The sequence below is a fragment of the Oreochromis niloticus genome, linkage group LG23 (assembly GCF_001858045.2).
Source record: "Oreochromis niloticus isolate F11D_XX linkage group LG23, O_niloticus_UMD_NMBU, whole genome shotgun sequence".
NCBI lineage: Eukaryota > Metazoa > Chordata > Actinopteri > Cichliformes > Cichlidae > Oreochromis > Oreochromis niloticus.
The window spans coordinates 42841233-42855840 of NC_031986.2; the positions used below are offsets into that span (position 1 = coordinate 42841233).

General features: G+C 38.7%; 2 protein-coding genes across 2 annotated transcripts in view; both read left to right on the forward strand.

The window, feature by feature from the left end:
* Positions 1 to 14608, forward strand: part of selp (selectin P) — a 62626-nt gene that overhangs the window by 41954 nt on the left and 6064 nt on the right. The window contains exons 23-32 of the mRNA XM_019351179.2: positions 6707 to 6892; positions 7031 to 7237; positions 7361 to 7549; positions 7635 to 7820; positions 7947 to 8153; positions 8288 to 8467; positions 8626 to 8811; positions 8934 to 9140; positions 9281 to 9460; positions 9544 to 9665. Coding sequence (XP_019206724.1) covers positions 6707 to 6892; positions 7031 to 7237; positions 7361 to 7549; positions 7635 to 7820; positions 7947 to 8153; positions 8288 to 8467; positions 8626 to 8811; positions 8934 to 9140; positions 9281 to 9460; positions 9544 to 9665 — 1850 coding nt within the window. The remainder of the gene's footprint in view (positions 1 to 6706; positions 6893 to 7030; positions 7238 to 7360; positions 7550 to 7634; positions 7821 to 7946; positions 8154 to 8287; positions 8468 to 8625; positions 8812 to 8933; positions 9141 to 9280; positions 9461 to 9543; positions 9666 to 14608) is intronic.
* LOC102078357 (P-selectin) lies at positions 10098 to 14511 on the forward strand. The gene is made up of 8 exons (XM_013267966.3): positions 10098 to 11341; positions 11456 to 11848; positions 12307 to 12411; positions 12944 to 13123; positions 13381 to 13560; positions 13785 to 13874; positions 13972 to 13993; positions 14113 to 14511. The coding sequence occupies exons 1-8, from the start codon at positions 11260 to 11262 to the stop codon at positions 14153 to 14155; spliced, it is 1095 nt and encodes a 364-aa protein (XP_013123420.2). The 5' UTR covers positions 10098 to 11259; the 3' UTR covers positions 14156 to 14511.

The window sequence follows — 14608 nt, forward strand, 5'->3', positions numbered from 1 at the left end:
GGAAGATGAGAACATAGCAGGTTAATTGCATGCATGCTTACAATACACATAAATCTAGTAGCAGGTCTGAGCGAGGGCCCAAGTGTCTTCTGCTTCTTATTTGAGACCTGCGCCAATTCAGTCTACTTAGTGATTGAGGACGAGGGTCCATTCCACTAGATTTCCACTAGAGAGGGACCCAGAAAAGGAGCAGAGACCACTTAAGCATGAAGTGTTTTCAAGTGGGAGCTGGCGTTTTATTACTGGACCACCTAGATGACATGAGGTTATTGTCTGATTTGCTGAGTCAGGGGACGGCTAGAGAGGGTCAGAGCGAAGGCAGTGGACCTGGGAATGGTGGTTTCGGGGTCCATGATGCCATTAATGGATCCAGAGGTGACAGAGTGGGTTGAAGAGTGACTCAACGGAGGGTGGTGACCCTGTTTGTGAACAGGGTCAAAAGAGGGAGTGTGGAATAAGGAATATTTTACTGCTACTTATACTTATTATTGGCATTATCATTGTATTAATTAACATTGCATTAAACCACATAATAAGCATTTGTAATAATACATATAATCAAGAAGCAGGCTTGAGTGAAGGCCTGAATGGATTCAGCTTCTTGTTGCATTTGAGTTTGCCTAGCAACAGGTGACGCAAAGAGGAGGACAAGTCCATCGGGACCTCAAAGGCCTGAGATCATCACCATATTTGAAAGAGGATGCCAGAAAGGGGAACTTCTGTGTCTGCATTTATTACTTAGAATAGATCATTGTCTGTACAAGGGGCAAAGAATGTTCTTAAGATGCAAATTATGTGCTTGTAAACGCAAGAGGGGGCGTTATAATACCCTGACAATATAAAAACAATCTGAAGTGTATTTTTGGGTGGGGATTTACAACTGATGGTTTGCAGTTTACATCTCCCTATGCTGCGTGCATTCATTAAAATCAATTGTTTGACTGACCTCGTTTGGACCATCATTGTTTTACTCTCGTCCTCAATTTCGGACCCGTAACAGCTCCTACTTATGCAAGTAGTAAATTAAAACTTTAAATATAGTTAGATATAGCAGTAAATACTAAAAAAAAGTCAAGGCTGACTAGTGTTCTTGGTTTTGTTTTTAACTGCTACATTGATTCTACTTCTATAAAATCATTACAATTTATTATTAACATTGACCAGAGCAGTAGTACTACTACCACATACTTACATCACATTCAAAATGCACATCAAAAGAGTGGTACATGCAGCAGCTTGTTGGTACTTTTAGTACAATACATTACAGATGGTACATCACTTGTTTGTGCCCTCAACTGTGGAAGCAACTCTGCCTTATCCTGATAACAGATACCATAGCTGCTCAAGGGAAAATTGAGAAACACTTAAAACAACCTGTCTGGGCTTCGACCATTTAATGGGTTGACTTGTAGTGTCTTTGCTTTCCAGTGAATCTGTCTATTTCTTCTTATTATGAAATTATTATGATGGCAGTAGTAGTGTCAGACTAGTATACCATGCTGTATGACTACATGATAAAAATAAGAGGTTTATTTTGGGGGGATTTTGTCTGATCCGTTGCAGCTGTAAAAGCTCTGTTTGATATGTTGTAAATGATGTCATTTCCTATAACATCTCTTTATCAATATATGTTGTGTAAAATATTTCTGTACAGTGCTTAAATTAAATAAATACAGTATAAATATCATGGTTATCAGTACTTTGTGTGCATGTGTCTGTGTGTTTATGTGTCCTCAGAGTGTTATTGGTGGTTGAGTGACACCCTTCCTGGAAGGAAGCTGTGGAAGAAATGATATTACAATGATGATCATTGGCGAAGTCCCTGGAGGGGAGATAATACTATTTTGCCATTTGGTGGAAACACCATCACACCATACACCAAACCCAAACCCTAACCCCATATTCATAACCCTAGCGATAGCCCCATGACCCTAACCCTAATGATGATCACATCCTAACCCCCAACCCTAACCTTGAACCTTTGTTGGATGTTTTCCTGAGCGGACAATAGCAGGTTTTTTTTTTCCCCCTGTTGCAAAACTATGAAATCATAAAAATATGATTAGTAACTTGCAGTGTTAAACCTGAACCAACATTAATTATGATGATCCAGGAACAACACCAACATGAGGATATCGGATACATCATCATCAGAATGTACCTAATGAGGTTCCAAACTGGGTACCTGCAGAGCCAGATAACATTCCCTTTCAGGACTGTGTGGAGATACATTGCAAGGAAGAGAGAGACAACCAAGTGGAACAATGAGAAATAAATGCAATAACAAGAAAGAAACTGTCTACTACACCTTCGCCTTTCCTGAAGCTCTTTCCTGACTGTGGAGTTATTTTAGCATTTATGACTTTTTGGTTGCAAATTACAATCTTGTGCAAACACTAGTCCTGTAGTGTTATTGCATACTATATGGAAACCATGTGAAAATACAACTGTTAGTGTCATTCTAGTTTCCAAGGATTGTTGTTATATTTCTGAGTTGCACGAACTAGTAACCACACAAACATTACTAACTTTTTATTCTTAGTTTGTCTTTTTATGTGCCACAAAAAGTGATATGCTGTTTTTCGTAAACTGGAACACATTAAAAAATAACAACTCTTGATGTTCTCCCACTCCCCCAGTCCATTCTCTGGTACCGTGAATTTATATCCATTTCACAAAGTTTTATATTTTAGATTCTTCAAAATAGCCACCCTTTGATTTCATCACTGCTTTGCACACTCTTTGCATTCTCTCAATGAGCTTCATGAGGTCGTCACCTGAAATGGATTTCCAACAGTCTTGAAGGAGTTCCCAGAGATGCTGAGCACTTGTTGGCCCTTTTCCTTCCTTCTGTGGTCCATCTCATCCCAAACCTTCTCGATTGGGTTTAGGTCAGGTGACTGAGGAGGCCAGGCCATCTGACGCAGCACTCCGTCACTCTCCTTCTTTGTCAAATAGCCCTTACACAGCCGGGAGGTGTATTTGGGGTCATTGTCCTGTTAAAAAATAAATGATGGTCTAACTAAACGCAAGCTGGATGGGATTGCATGTCACTGCAGGATGCTGTGGGAGCCGTGCTGGTTCTTTTTGCCTTTAATTTTGAATTAAGCCCCAACAATGTCACCGGCACAGCACCCCCACAACATCACTCCTCCATGCTTCACAGTGGAATCCATGTATGTAGAGACCATCCGTTCACTTTTTCTGTGTCTCACTGTTTGCGACTCCACTTGGGGACATATTCAAATGACTGACTGACTGACCTCCAGTTCTTAAAATAATTATGGACTGTCATTTCTCTTCACTTAGCTGATTGGTTCTTGTCATAATATGAATTCTAACTTTTCAAATAGAGCTGTCAGCTATGTACCAACCTGACTTCTGCGCAACACAACTGATGGTCCAAACCCCATTAAGAAGGCAAGAAATTCCACAAATGAACCCTGACAAGGCACAGCTGTGAAATGAAAACCATTTCAGGTGACTACATCATGAAGCTCACTGAGAAAAGGCCAAGGTTTTGAAGCGCTGTCAACAGAGGGGTGCCGACTTTCAGGAATCTAAAATATAAGACATATTTGGAGTTATTTATAGAGTTTTTCTTTGCTAAATAATTCTATATATCTTGCTTCATATATTTGATTTCTTCAGTTTGTATCTACAATGTAGAAAGTAGTAAAAATAAAGAAAAACTATTAAAATGAGATGGTGTGTCCAAACTTTTGACTTTTGTAGTGTATATGTATATATATTTTTATAAACCTGAACCAAAGAACCAACCTCTTTCTCAAATTAATATATTTTCTTTTTATTTTCATCTTTGGCAATTCCATGCAAACCTTTCACCATCCAGATCAAGGCTCTAACCACTGTTTTTATCTGTTTGGGTCTAAAGGTTTAGTCTCTTCCTGCCTTTTGGCTTTCGGTTGGTAGGCACGCCCCAACTCATCTATCAAGCCAGCAGACCTTGGAGCCATTCTCTTCCTCTACATTAATGTACGGCAACAGGAAACTAACAATTTTTTAAAAACTAATATTTCAGATGTCGAAGTTTAAAAAAACTGTTTTGACTGTTTATCATAGTTACACAGTGTCTAGCTTAGAAACACAACAATTTCAGTGGGAGTAGCATGAACTGCAGTCACCCCATTTGTCACCCCATGAGGAACAGATCCCTATTAGCTGCTTTGTTGCAGAGTCAAGTAAGCCCCATCGCACCCTAAAACTCAACCTGTGAGTTCAGTACTGATAAAGACCAGACAATGCTTTTGTACAGGAAATGTTTTTAAAGCCTTTTGTGGAATGGAGCAGTATTGGGGGGGATTCCATGGAAACCTTGCAGGTTTCCTGAACGACACTAGAGAAGCTTATAAAACCTGGAAATCCAGTGCATAACGCAGAGAATCATCCCTACACATACTAAGGCTGAAAGCTAGAGAATCAAGTGCCTCCTGGAGGTTATCAGGCATATCATTTAAAATGGTGAGTGGAAGGGATATCAATTTAAATATTATTCATTTTAATGTAAATTAATTTGGTTTTATTTTAATGCACCTTTAAATTAATTTTTATAGGATTCCTTCTTTGGACTAACCCATGGATATAAGAGCTCTGCCTTATGGATCAACTTCACCGTTATTTGCTCAAGTATGTAAATTTATTGCCAGAAGAGCCTTGAGTGTCTCACTAAAAAGTTTTAGAACCAGATAGAATAGAATAGAATAGAATAGAATAGAATAGAATAGAATAGAATAGAATAGAATAGAATAGCCCTGTGTTCATTGTACATGTATGACAAAATTGTGGGTGCTCCACACCAAGTGTGCAGGAATAAAATATAAATAGTAAGACAGCAAAAATAAACAACAAATAAGAGAAATTTATACAGGATGAAGAATATATACAGGAGGGATTTATACAAAACAAGACAAAGGCACCCAATAGAAAAAAGACTCATTAGAGAACAAATTAGTAAATAGAATTTTTTTTTTTAAATCTCTCCTTTTCTCCCCATTTACCCATCTACTATATGTCACTGTGTCTATTTAAGTGCTGTGCACGTGGACTAGTGTAGAGTCCTGGTCTTACTTCTATTCAAACGACGCAATGACATGGGATGGTGCACGAAGCTGGTGCCAGAAGCACTACACAGACATGGTGGCCATCCAGAACCAGGAGGAGCTCGAGCATCTTAACAACTGGCTGCCCAAGAAAAATGGCTACTACTGGATTGGGATTCGTAGGGTTAATAATGTCTGGACCTGGGTAGGAACCAACAAGCGTCTGACAGAAGAAGCAACCAACTGGGCAAAAGGAGAACCTAATAATAACGAAGGTGACAAAAATACAGGCATGCACGAGGATTGTGTGGAGATGTACATTAAAAGGGATAAAGAACCAGGCAAGTGGAATGACGAGAGATGTGCAAAATCAAAGACTGCTCTGTGCTACACAGGTGAGCAAACATTTGGGCATTATATTCTGGAAAAATGAATTTTTGCTGTTGTGTTGCTGTTCTTTAATAGGTAATCTATTGATCTAAAAGTTTAAAATGATTTATCTGACATGTTGTTTTAGTATATTTAACAACATTTATAGAAGTACCTCTGCTTTTTCCAGCGGCTTGTAAGAATGACTCCTGTTTCCATGGAGAGTGTGTTGAAACCATCAACAGCCACAAATGTGAATGCTTTGAAGGTTTTTTTGGAGACAAGTGTGACCAAGGTAAGAAAATAAACTGACAGCATAGTTTAAATACATATTTTAACTCATGTAAAGGATTGAATATCCAACTGTGTGTTTTTGTTGTCAGTTGTGCAGTGTAACAAAGCTGAAGTGATTGTCCCAGATAAAGGACATGTAAATTGCTCTCACAAGCATGGCAATTTCTCCTATGACTCGTTGTGTCAGTACTCCTGTGAGGAAGGATACAAGCTGAGTGTGCAGACTCCTCTGAGGTGCACAGCCTCAGGAAAATGGTCGGAAAACCCCCCTACATGTGAATGTGAGTTTAAGTACTAATAGCTTCTAATATTACTACTACTTTTTGTTAGTAGTTTTTTTTTATGACTTTCTACACAGTGATGGAGTCATGGCCTGATGTTTTTTCTCCTGTTGTCTACAGTGATTCAGTGTGAGAAGATGTCAGAGCCTACACATGGATCCATGAAATGCTCCGATCCTCTGGGCTCATTCAGCTATCAGTCCACCTGTACTTTTACCTGTGATGAAGGTTATGTACTGTCTGGATCGCCATCTCTGCAATGTGAATCATCAGGAAACTGGAATGCATCCCAGCCATTCTGTGTTGGTACGGCCACATGTTTTTACCTTTCATCATTGTGGAGATTGTGTTATTTGGGGGTTTGATTTGCATGATGATTATAATAAAAAGCTTTATTTTAACTCCTTCTGGTGCCTCTCTCTTTTGTAGCTGTCCAGTGCCCTGCTCTGCAAAATTTGAAAAATGGCTTTGTCAGCTGTGGAGAAGATGCTGATATGAGGTTCAGCTACAAAAACACCTGCAGCTTCAGTTGTGACCAAGGTTACCATTTAGTGGGAGCCAGTAGCGTGACCTGCACGTCAGGAGGTACATGGAATCAGCAGATTCCTCACTGTGAAGGTAAGAGGAACACTAACAGTATAACCCACACATCTTCTACACAATGAGGACACATTCAATAAAATACACATTTTTCTGTGTTAGCCATCCTTTGCCAGAATCCAGAGAGAGAAGCTCCCCTCATCATGCAGTGCAGTGACTCTGTGACTGAACTGCGACCAAACTCCACCTGCAGCTTCAGCTGTGAAGAAGGTTTTGAACTGCAGGGAGCAAACACCATCAAGTGTTCTGAGGACGGACAGTGGAATAAAAACATACCTACATGCAAAGGTCTGAAACCATAATTATATCAATAGTTATTTGCAAACACTTTTTACTCATCATAACATTTTTAACAGTGTTTGTGTGATTATGTTCTAAAACGTTACTAAACATTTTTTCTTCTTCTTTTTTTTTGTTTTGTTTTAGAAAAACAATGTCCTGCTCCAGAGGTCCCAATACATGGTCAGATAAGCTGCAGCCCTTCTCTGTCTTCTTTTGTTAGTCATGAGGCAACACATCCAGTTGGCATGGTTTGCATTTTTACCTGTGATGAAGGTTATGTACTGTCTGCATCTCCATCTCTGCAATGTGAATCATCAGGAAACTGGAATGCATCCCAGCCATTCTGTGTTGGTACGGCCACATGTTTTTACCTTTCATCATTGTGGAGATTGTGTTATTTGGGGGTTTGATTTGCATGATGATTATAATAAAAAGCTTTATTTTAACTCCTTCTGGTGCCTCTCTCTTTTGTAGCTGTCCAGTGCCCTGCTCTGCAAAATTTGAAAAATGGCTTTGTCAGCTGTGGAGAAGATGCTGATATGAGGTTCAGCTACAAAAACACCTGCAGCTTCAGTTGTGACCAAGGTTACCATTTAGTGGGAGCCAGTAGCGTGACCTGCACATCAGGAGGTACATGGAATCAGCAGATTCCTCACTGTGAAGGTAAGAGGAACACTAACAGTATAACCCACACATCTTCTATATAATGAGGACACATTACAATAAAATACACATTTTTCTGTGTTAGCCATCCTTTGCCAGAATCCAGAGAGAGAAGCTCCCCTCATCATGCAGTGCAGTGACTCTGTGACTGAACTGCGACCAAACTCCACCTGCAGCTTCAGCTGTGAAGAAGGTTTTGAACTGCAGGGAGCAAACACCATCAAGTGTTCTGAGGACGGACAGTGGAATAAAAACATACCTACATGCAAAGGTCTGAAACCATAATTATATCAATAGTTATTTGCAAACACTATTTACTCGTCACGGGACTTTTAACTATATGTGTGTTTGATCATGTCAGACATATTATTGATCTCCTTCTGTTTCTCTTTTGTAGCAAAAGGATGTCCTGCTCCAGAGGTCCCAACAAATGGTCAGATAAGCTGCAGCCCTTCTCTGTCTTCATTTGTTAGTCATGAGACACCCCATCCACTTGGCATGCTTTGTAATTTTACATGTGATGAAGGACATGAGCTGCAAGGTGCACACAGCATGGAGTGTACACATCCAGGCCAATGGACCTCCAGATCACCAACCTGCACAGGTATATGTGAACCCATTTTACCTGGATTACTTGTAGTTCATAACTTTATTTTTATGTTCAGACCTTTATGAGCAGTGGTTTAATGACGAAAGTGAGACATTTTTTTCACTATATCTCCCTGTCCTTCCCAACAGTTGTTCGATGCCCGTTGCTTGAGGCTCCTGAAAACGGTCACATCAATTGTTCCAGCACTGAGTCAGTTTACAACTCTCAGTGCTCTTTCACCTGTGACCAAGGCTACTCATTAGAAGGACCTGAGCTGCTGACCTGTGATCATCATGGCAACTGGACTGGAGAGAAACCCACCTGTCAAGGTGAAAAAAACAACGGAATAAAACAAACAACAAATTTGAGCTATAAAAGGTTCACATTATTCATGTTTAATAATGTTTGTATAGCTCCCTCTCTATAACCCACACATCTTCTACACAATGAGGACACATTCAATAAAATACACATTTTTCTGTGTTAGCCATCCTTTGCCAGAATCCAGAGAGAGAAGCTCCCCTCTTCATGCAGTGCAGTGACTCTGTGACTGAACTGCGACCAAACTCCACCTGCAGCTTCAGCTGTGAAGAAGGTTTTGAACTGCAGGGAGCAAACACCATCAAGTGTTCTGAGGACGGACAGTGGAATAAAAACATACCTACATGCAAAGGTCTGAAACCATAATTACATCAATATTTACTACAAACAGTGTTTGCTCATTGTAGCACTTTTATTTTAAGTCTGTTTAACTATGATATATTTTATTGATCTCCTTCTGTTTCTCTTTTGTAGCAAAAGGATGTCCTGCTCCAGAGGTCCCAACAAATGGTCAGATAAGCTGCAGCCCTTCTCTGTCTTCATTTGTTAGTCATGAGACACCCCATCCACTTGGCATGCTTTGTAATTTTACATGTGATGAAGGACATGAGCTGCAAGGTGCACACAGCATGGAGTGTACACATCCAGGCCAATGGGCCTCCAGATCACCAACCTGTACAGGTATATGTGAACCCATTTTACCTGGATTACTTGTATTATTATTATTTGTATATTCAGACATTTTTGAGTAGGGATTTATTGACTCTAAGGTGAGATCTGATTTTTTTAAATATGTGATATCTTCCTGTCCTTCCCAACAGTTGTTCGATGCCTGTTGCTTGAGGCTCCTGAAAACGGTCACATCAATTGCTCCAGCACGGAGTCAGTTTACAACTCTCAGTGCTCCTTCACCTGTGACCAAGGCTACTCATTAGAAGGACCTGAGCTGCTAACATGTGATCATCATGGCAACTGGACTGGAGAGAAACCCACCTGTCAAGGTAAAGAAGAAACAAAAAAATTCACACCTTTACAAATTTGACTTCAAAGTTCACAGTATTCACATTTCACCCTGTTTCCACAGCTCCTGCTCCAGTTACTGCAGTTACTGCTGGTGTTGCCACAGGAGGGATTGCCTTGTTATCTGGTGTGTCTATGGCTATGTGGGTCTTTAAAAAATTGAAGAAATCAAAAAACCTTGAACAGGTTAGAGAAGAATTTACCTCTTTTAAATCATGTATGTGTCTTTTGAGGTTTGCTGAATTTTCCTCTTTTCTCTTTTATTACAGCAACTCTGACATAGAGGCTCCTCCACAGACTTTCCAAGAACAGTTTTGACAGCCTAATATAGCAAAAACTTGCCATATTAGAAAACTACAAATAGTTTTACACATTATGTGTAAATTATCATTTTAGTGCATAACAGCAAATAATTTGATATAGAATTCATGTAATATTTATTTTCTTAAAAAAGCATTATTTTTTAATTTTACTAAGTGTAAGGTGATGTGTGTCTCTCTCTCTCTGTGTGTGTGTCTCTCTCTCTCTCTGTGTGTGTGTGTGTCTCTCTCTCTCTCTCTCTGTGTGTGTGTGTGTGTGTGTGTGTGTGTGTGTGTGTGTGTGTGTGTGTGTGTGTGTGTGTGTGTGTGTGTGTGTGTGTGTTCTATTTTTTTTACTTTGTTACTGTAACACTTCACATTTGCTGTTTTTTATCTGTTGTTTTCTATGTTTGGAAATGTTCTGATATTCATTCGAAAAAATAAAAAACAATTACTTTTCTGCATGAGGACTACTAAAAAAGTTCTGCCAGTTGTGTCAGTGTCACCACACTGGTAGGAATGCTTAGCCAAGCAGTGGAGTGTGTAATAGCCTCCTGTGGAGCTAGTCTTAATAAACTGACTCATCAGTTCTATCATAAACCAACCTATTTTCCCGGTTTCAGCCATGACCTTCTACCACCTTCTGTTTTTTTTCAGGGGTTGAGGAAGGATGTGTTTTGAAAAATTCCCAGATCTCTTGCCAAAACATGAGCCTTTCCATCATAAAGTTCATGACAAAGCAGAATAAACATATAAAAGTGAGAGGTATTCAAAGAAGGAACAATTATATTCCTAGGTATTCTTTTTTTTCTCCCAGTGTTCATTGTTTAAAAAAATCCAGCCTCTTTTACTTTAGTTGGACAGGAACTCACATCTCACATCTTTCATAAGTCTAAAGGTGCCTCGAAGGACACTGCTGTTAAAAAGAGCTTCCATTACATCAATATGTCAGGATATGGAGAAGATGTGTTTTTGAAAACAGACAAGAAGACACTCATTGTAGTAACAAATGAAAGGCTTAACAGTGTTTGAAAGGCTGTGATCCAACCTCTATGAGTAAGCACCTTGTGGCATTGTGTACCTTTTCTTCATTTAAAATCTGCCCCTGAAACCACCTTTACTAGAAATAGGTGGGGTTTCCCTAAAGGTTTGTTAAAGTCATTAAAATATTCAGTAAATCATTCGTTACATGCATTCAGCCTGAACAGTAAACATCCAGTTATTGTATGATAATGTTGCTCTGAATGGCAAACGAGAACATATAAAAGCCTGACACTGGTCTTTAGTTTCGTCTAACAAACTTTACATTTTTCTGCTCTAACACTTTTTGTTTTATGTTTGAGTTGATCAGAAAAAACAGGGATTTAACTTAAGTAGAAGTTTGTGTCAAACAGTTCAAAGGACAATATTATAATATTAATCCTGGGTAAGTCACAATTTTCTTATTCAGCAACTCTCCGTGGTGAAATTCGTTAGTACTTATGAAAATATACTCTTTTTTTCCCCTTGTACAGACAATAAATTGCTCTTTGAAGATGAAGTGGACATTAATCCTCATCTTTGGTAAGTTTTAATTCCAATTCTAGTGAAATGTGTGGCTGCTGGGCAAAGACCGGCTGACACGTGTCAGAAAACATTATTAATTATCACATTAAAAGCTGTTCTGAAAATTTTCAGGTAGTTGCTTGGCTGAGACTACGCTGTGCTGGACGTATCACTACTCAAACGAGACAATGAACTGGACCCAGGCCAGAGAGTGGTGCCAGAAATATTTCACAGACATGGTGGTCATCCAAAACCAAGCGGAGAATGACTATCTGGTCTCCATCCTGCCACAGAAAAATAGCCCATATTTCTGGATTGGAATCACTAGAAATCATATGAATGAAAGCTGGATTTGGATTGGCAATAACAGCACGTGGATTGGTAACAATTCATGGGCACCAAATGAACCAAATAATGTCCATGCAACAGAGTTTTGTGTAGAGATCTACACTAATACTGGACAAAATCGAGGGAAGTGGAACGATGAGAAATGTAACAAATTAAAACATGCAGCATGTTTTAAAAGTACGTAAACCTGTCATCTAGTATTTCCTGTACTGTCTTTACTACATTTTTGATTTTGCTTTGTTGATTTTATTTCTTTTGGCTACATTATAACTTTATATTTTTATGAAAAAGCATGGTTGATTTCCTTTAAGGTGTTATGCTGATTTCAGAATAGTTTTTACATGTTCATAATATTTGTTTTAAATATTATTTTTATTTATTATTGATGTAAATTGTTGTATATTTGTTTATATATTATTTTAATGTGCTATGCACCATTACAGTAATGTCAGATATTATTTGTTTGCACTGTTTAACTTTTCGAACATCTTCAGGACAACATGTCTCGTCTTAAAACTCTATTTTTTTTTAATATCCATTATTAGAAAAGAAATAAAGTGTCTTCTATACAAAGAAAAGCTGTGTAGGTTTTATAATGATAAGTGGCCTTATATTGGTGTGCTTTTTCTTAAAAGCCCAGTGTAATGAATCATCTTGTGAAAGAGGAAGATGCCAGGAGGCCATCAACAGTATAACCTGCCTCTGTGAACGTGGTTTTAAGGGAGACAGGTGCCAAACAGGTGAGCAATTTAATGTTATTTATTATAATGCGTAAAGAGTTGCCATTCACAGTTATTAGTAATGTGTGAAACAATGTGCAGGCATACTTGGATGGAAGAAACTACCGCAGTCAGTGAAGTCAAGTAATCCTGACCGAGTCGTATATTCTGACACACACGCTTTTAGATGTCCGCACTTTTTTATACTGTACATATTTCAGTGACTCATGTTGTTTTTCTTCAAAAACTGAAATTATCATTACTAAGCCTACATCAGTGTGACCACAAAAACACAATATAAATGCTTTAAAATGTGTTATGTTTATATTACAAACCTGTTACAAGACATTACATAATGTCCTGCATACCTGTTTGTGCCCTCAGCTGTGGAATGCCCGTTTCCTCAGCCTGATAACGGATACTAAAGCTGCTCAAGAGAAAATCAAACATTCATTTTTATATGACATTAAAATGCGCATGCATCAGCATGTTTGTGCTTTGAAATTTATTATAAATCATTATAAGATGTTGCGTAACTTGTTTGTGCCCTCAGCTGTGGAATGCCCCCCTCTCCCTGAGCCTTATAATGGATACCATAGCTGCTTAGAAGGAAATCAAACATTCAACACGACCTGTCGATTAAAGTGTGACCCTGGCTTCTTCATAAATGGCTCGTCATTTGTCACTTGTGAAGACACTGGGGACTGGAGTGGGCCGAGACTTACTTGTGCAGGTAATTTCATGAAATCATCTAAAAGTTTAAATGTTCTTGAAAACCTCTTAAAATACACAGACCAACCATTTATTGTATTGATTTTGTAGTTTCTTTTCATAAGAACTGTGCTTCCAGTGAAGCATTTTAAGTTACTGTTACCACTGATTAGAGCAGTAGTAATACCAAACTCTAATACACATTAATAATAAAGTACAGTGCTTTAAAATGTATTATAACATAGTGTAAGATGTTATATAACCTGTTTGTGCCCTCAGCTGTGGAGTGTCCCCCTCTACCTCAAACTTATAATGGATACCATAGCTGCTCCGCAGGAAATCAGACATTCAAGACAACCTGTCATTTTAAGTGTGACCCTGGCTTCCTCGTGATTGGCTCACCAGCTGTCACTTGTGGAGAGACCGGAGTCTGGAGTGGCCCAAGACCTATTTGTACAAGTAATTTCAAAAGAATCATGTAAATGTTTGCAAAATGTTAAACATTAAATAGGGCGGCCGACCATTTCATGTATGGTTTTTATAGTTTCTTTGCCATAAGAACTGTGCTTCCAGTAACTCATGCTAAATTATTCTGATGGAAAGCAGTAGTTTTGGCATGTACATGAATGATGTGCTATAATGTGTAACTGAATGGTAAAATTTGCTTTCCCCCTCTTTTTCAGGCTATAAACAGGCTTTGTTGGCTTTAGCTGGATGTGGAGCCTTCTCTACCTTCTGCTGCATCTGTTTTTGTTGCATAAAACACAGACAAAGTCAGTCATTCTCAACTACTCTCTATAGAAATAAAAGATTCACTGCAATCTTATTGCAACACCCCTCAAAAGTAATCCATTTCTCTGTTTCTCACAGGAAAGAAACTTTCCCAAGAAAGGTCAGTGTTGAAATTATACGTTTGTCTTAAGCTGCTCCACCGTTTCTCACAGCCTTTGCTAACTTAGCATTCAAAGATTTTTGGGGAAAATTCTAAGAACAATTTTCTTTCCTGCACAGGCCCCCCGAAGAAGGAAGTCCACCCTGTGATACACAACCATAACAACGTCCCACGTCTTAATTAGAATATATTTGACACCAAGACATTTCACTCACATTAACTGCAATCCAGCAGTAACCAGGAGATTGAAACATGCACTGGATGCTGATTTAAATATCAATCAGCTAAGGCTTTTGTCTAGTATGTTGTAAAAGTTACATTTGATATGTTGCATACTTATAAATTATGTAATTGTGTGTATTCGATGGTGTGTCATCATGGTATCGTTCAGACATGTGTGCTGCATTCTTGTAAATTGCTTTTAAATGTAAATGTGAATAAAAATAATGTTTTAGTGACTGTGTGTGCATGTCTTTTTGTGAATATATAATTATCTTTGGATGTGTGCGTGCATGTGTGCAGAGTGCTGTGAGTGGTTGAGTGAAACCCTTCCTGAAAGGAAGCTACGGCAGAAATGATATTACAAAATTGGGCATTGGCTCAGTCCCTGGAGGA

Excerpts from the sequence above, each read along its gene's own strand:
- LOC102078357 (XM_013267966.3), top strand. The coding sequence starts at position 11,260 with ATGAAAATATACTCTTTTTTTCCCCTTGTACAGACAATAAATTGCTCT. Across the intron at positions 11,342-11,455 it reads GACATTAATCCTCATCTTTG|GTAGTTGCTTGGCTGAGACT; the intron begins GTAAGTTTTAAT and ends GAAAATTTTCAG. Across the intron at positions 11,849-12,306 it reads ACATGCAGCATGTTTTAAAA|CCCAGTGTAATGAATCATCT; the intron begins GTACGTAAACCT and ends TTTTCTTAAAAG.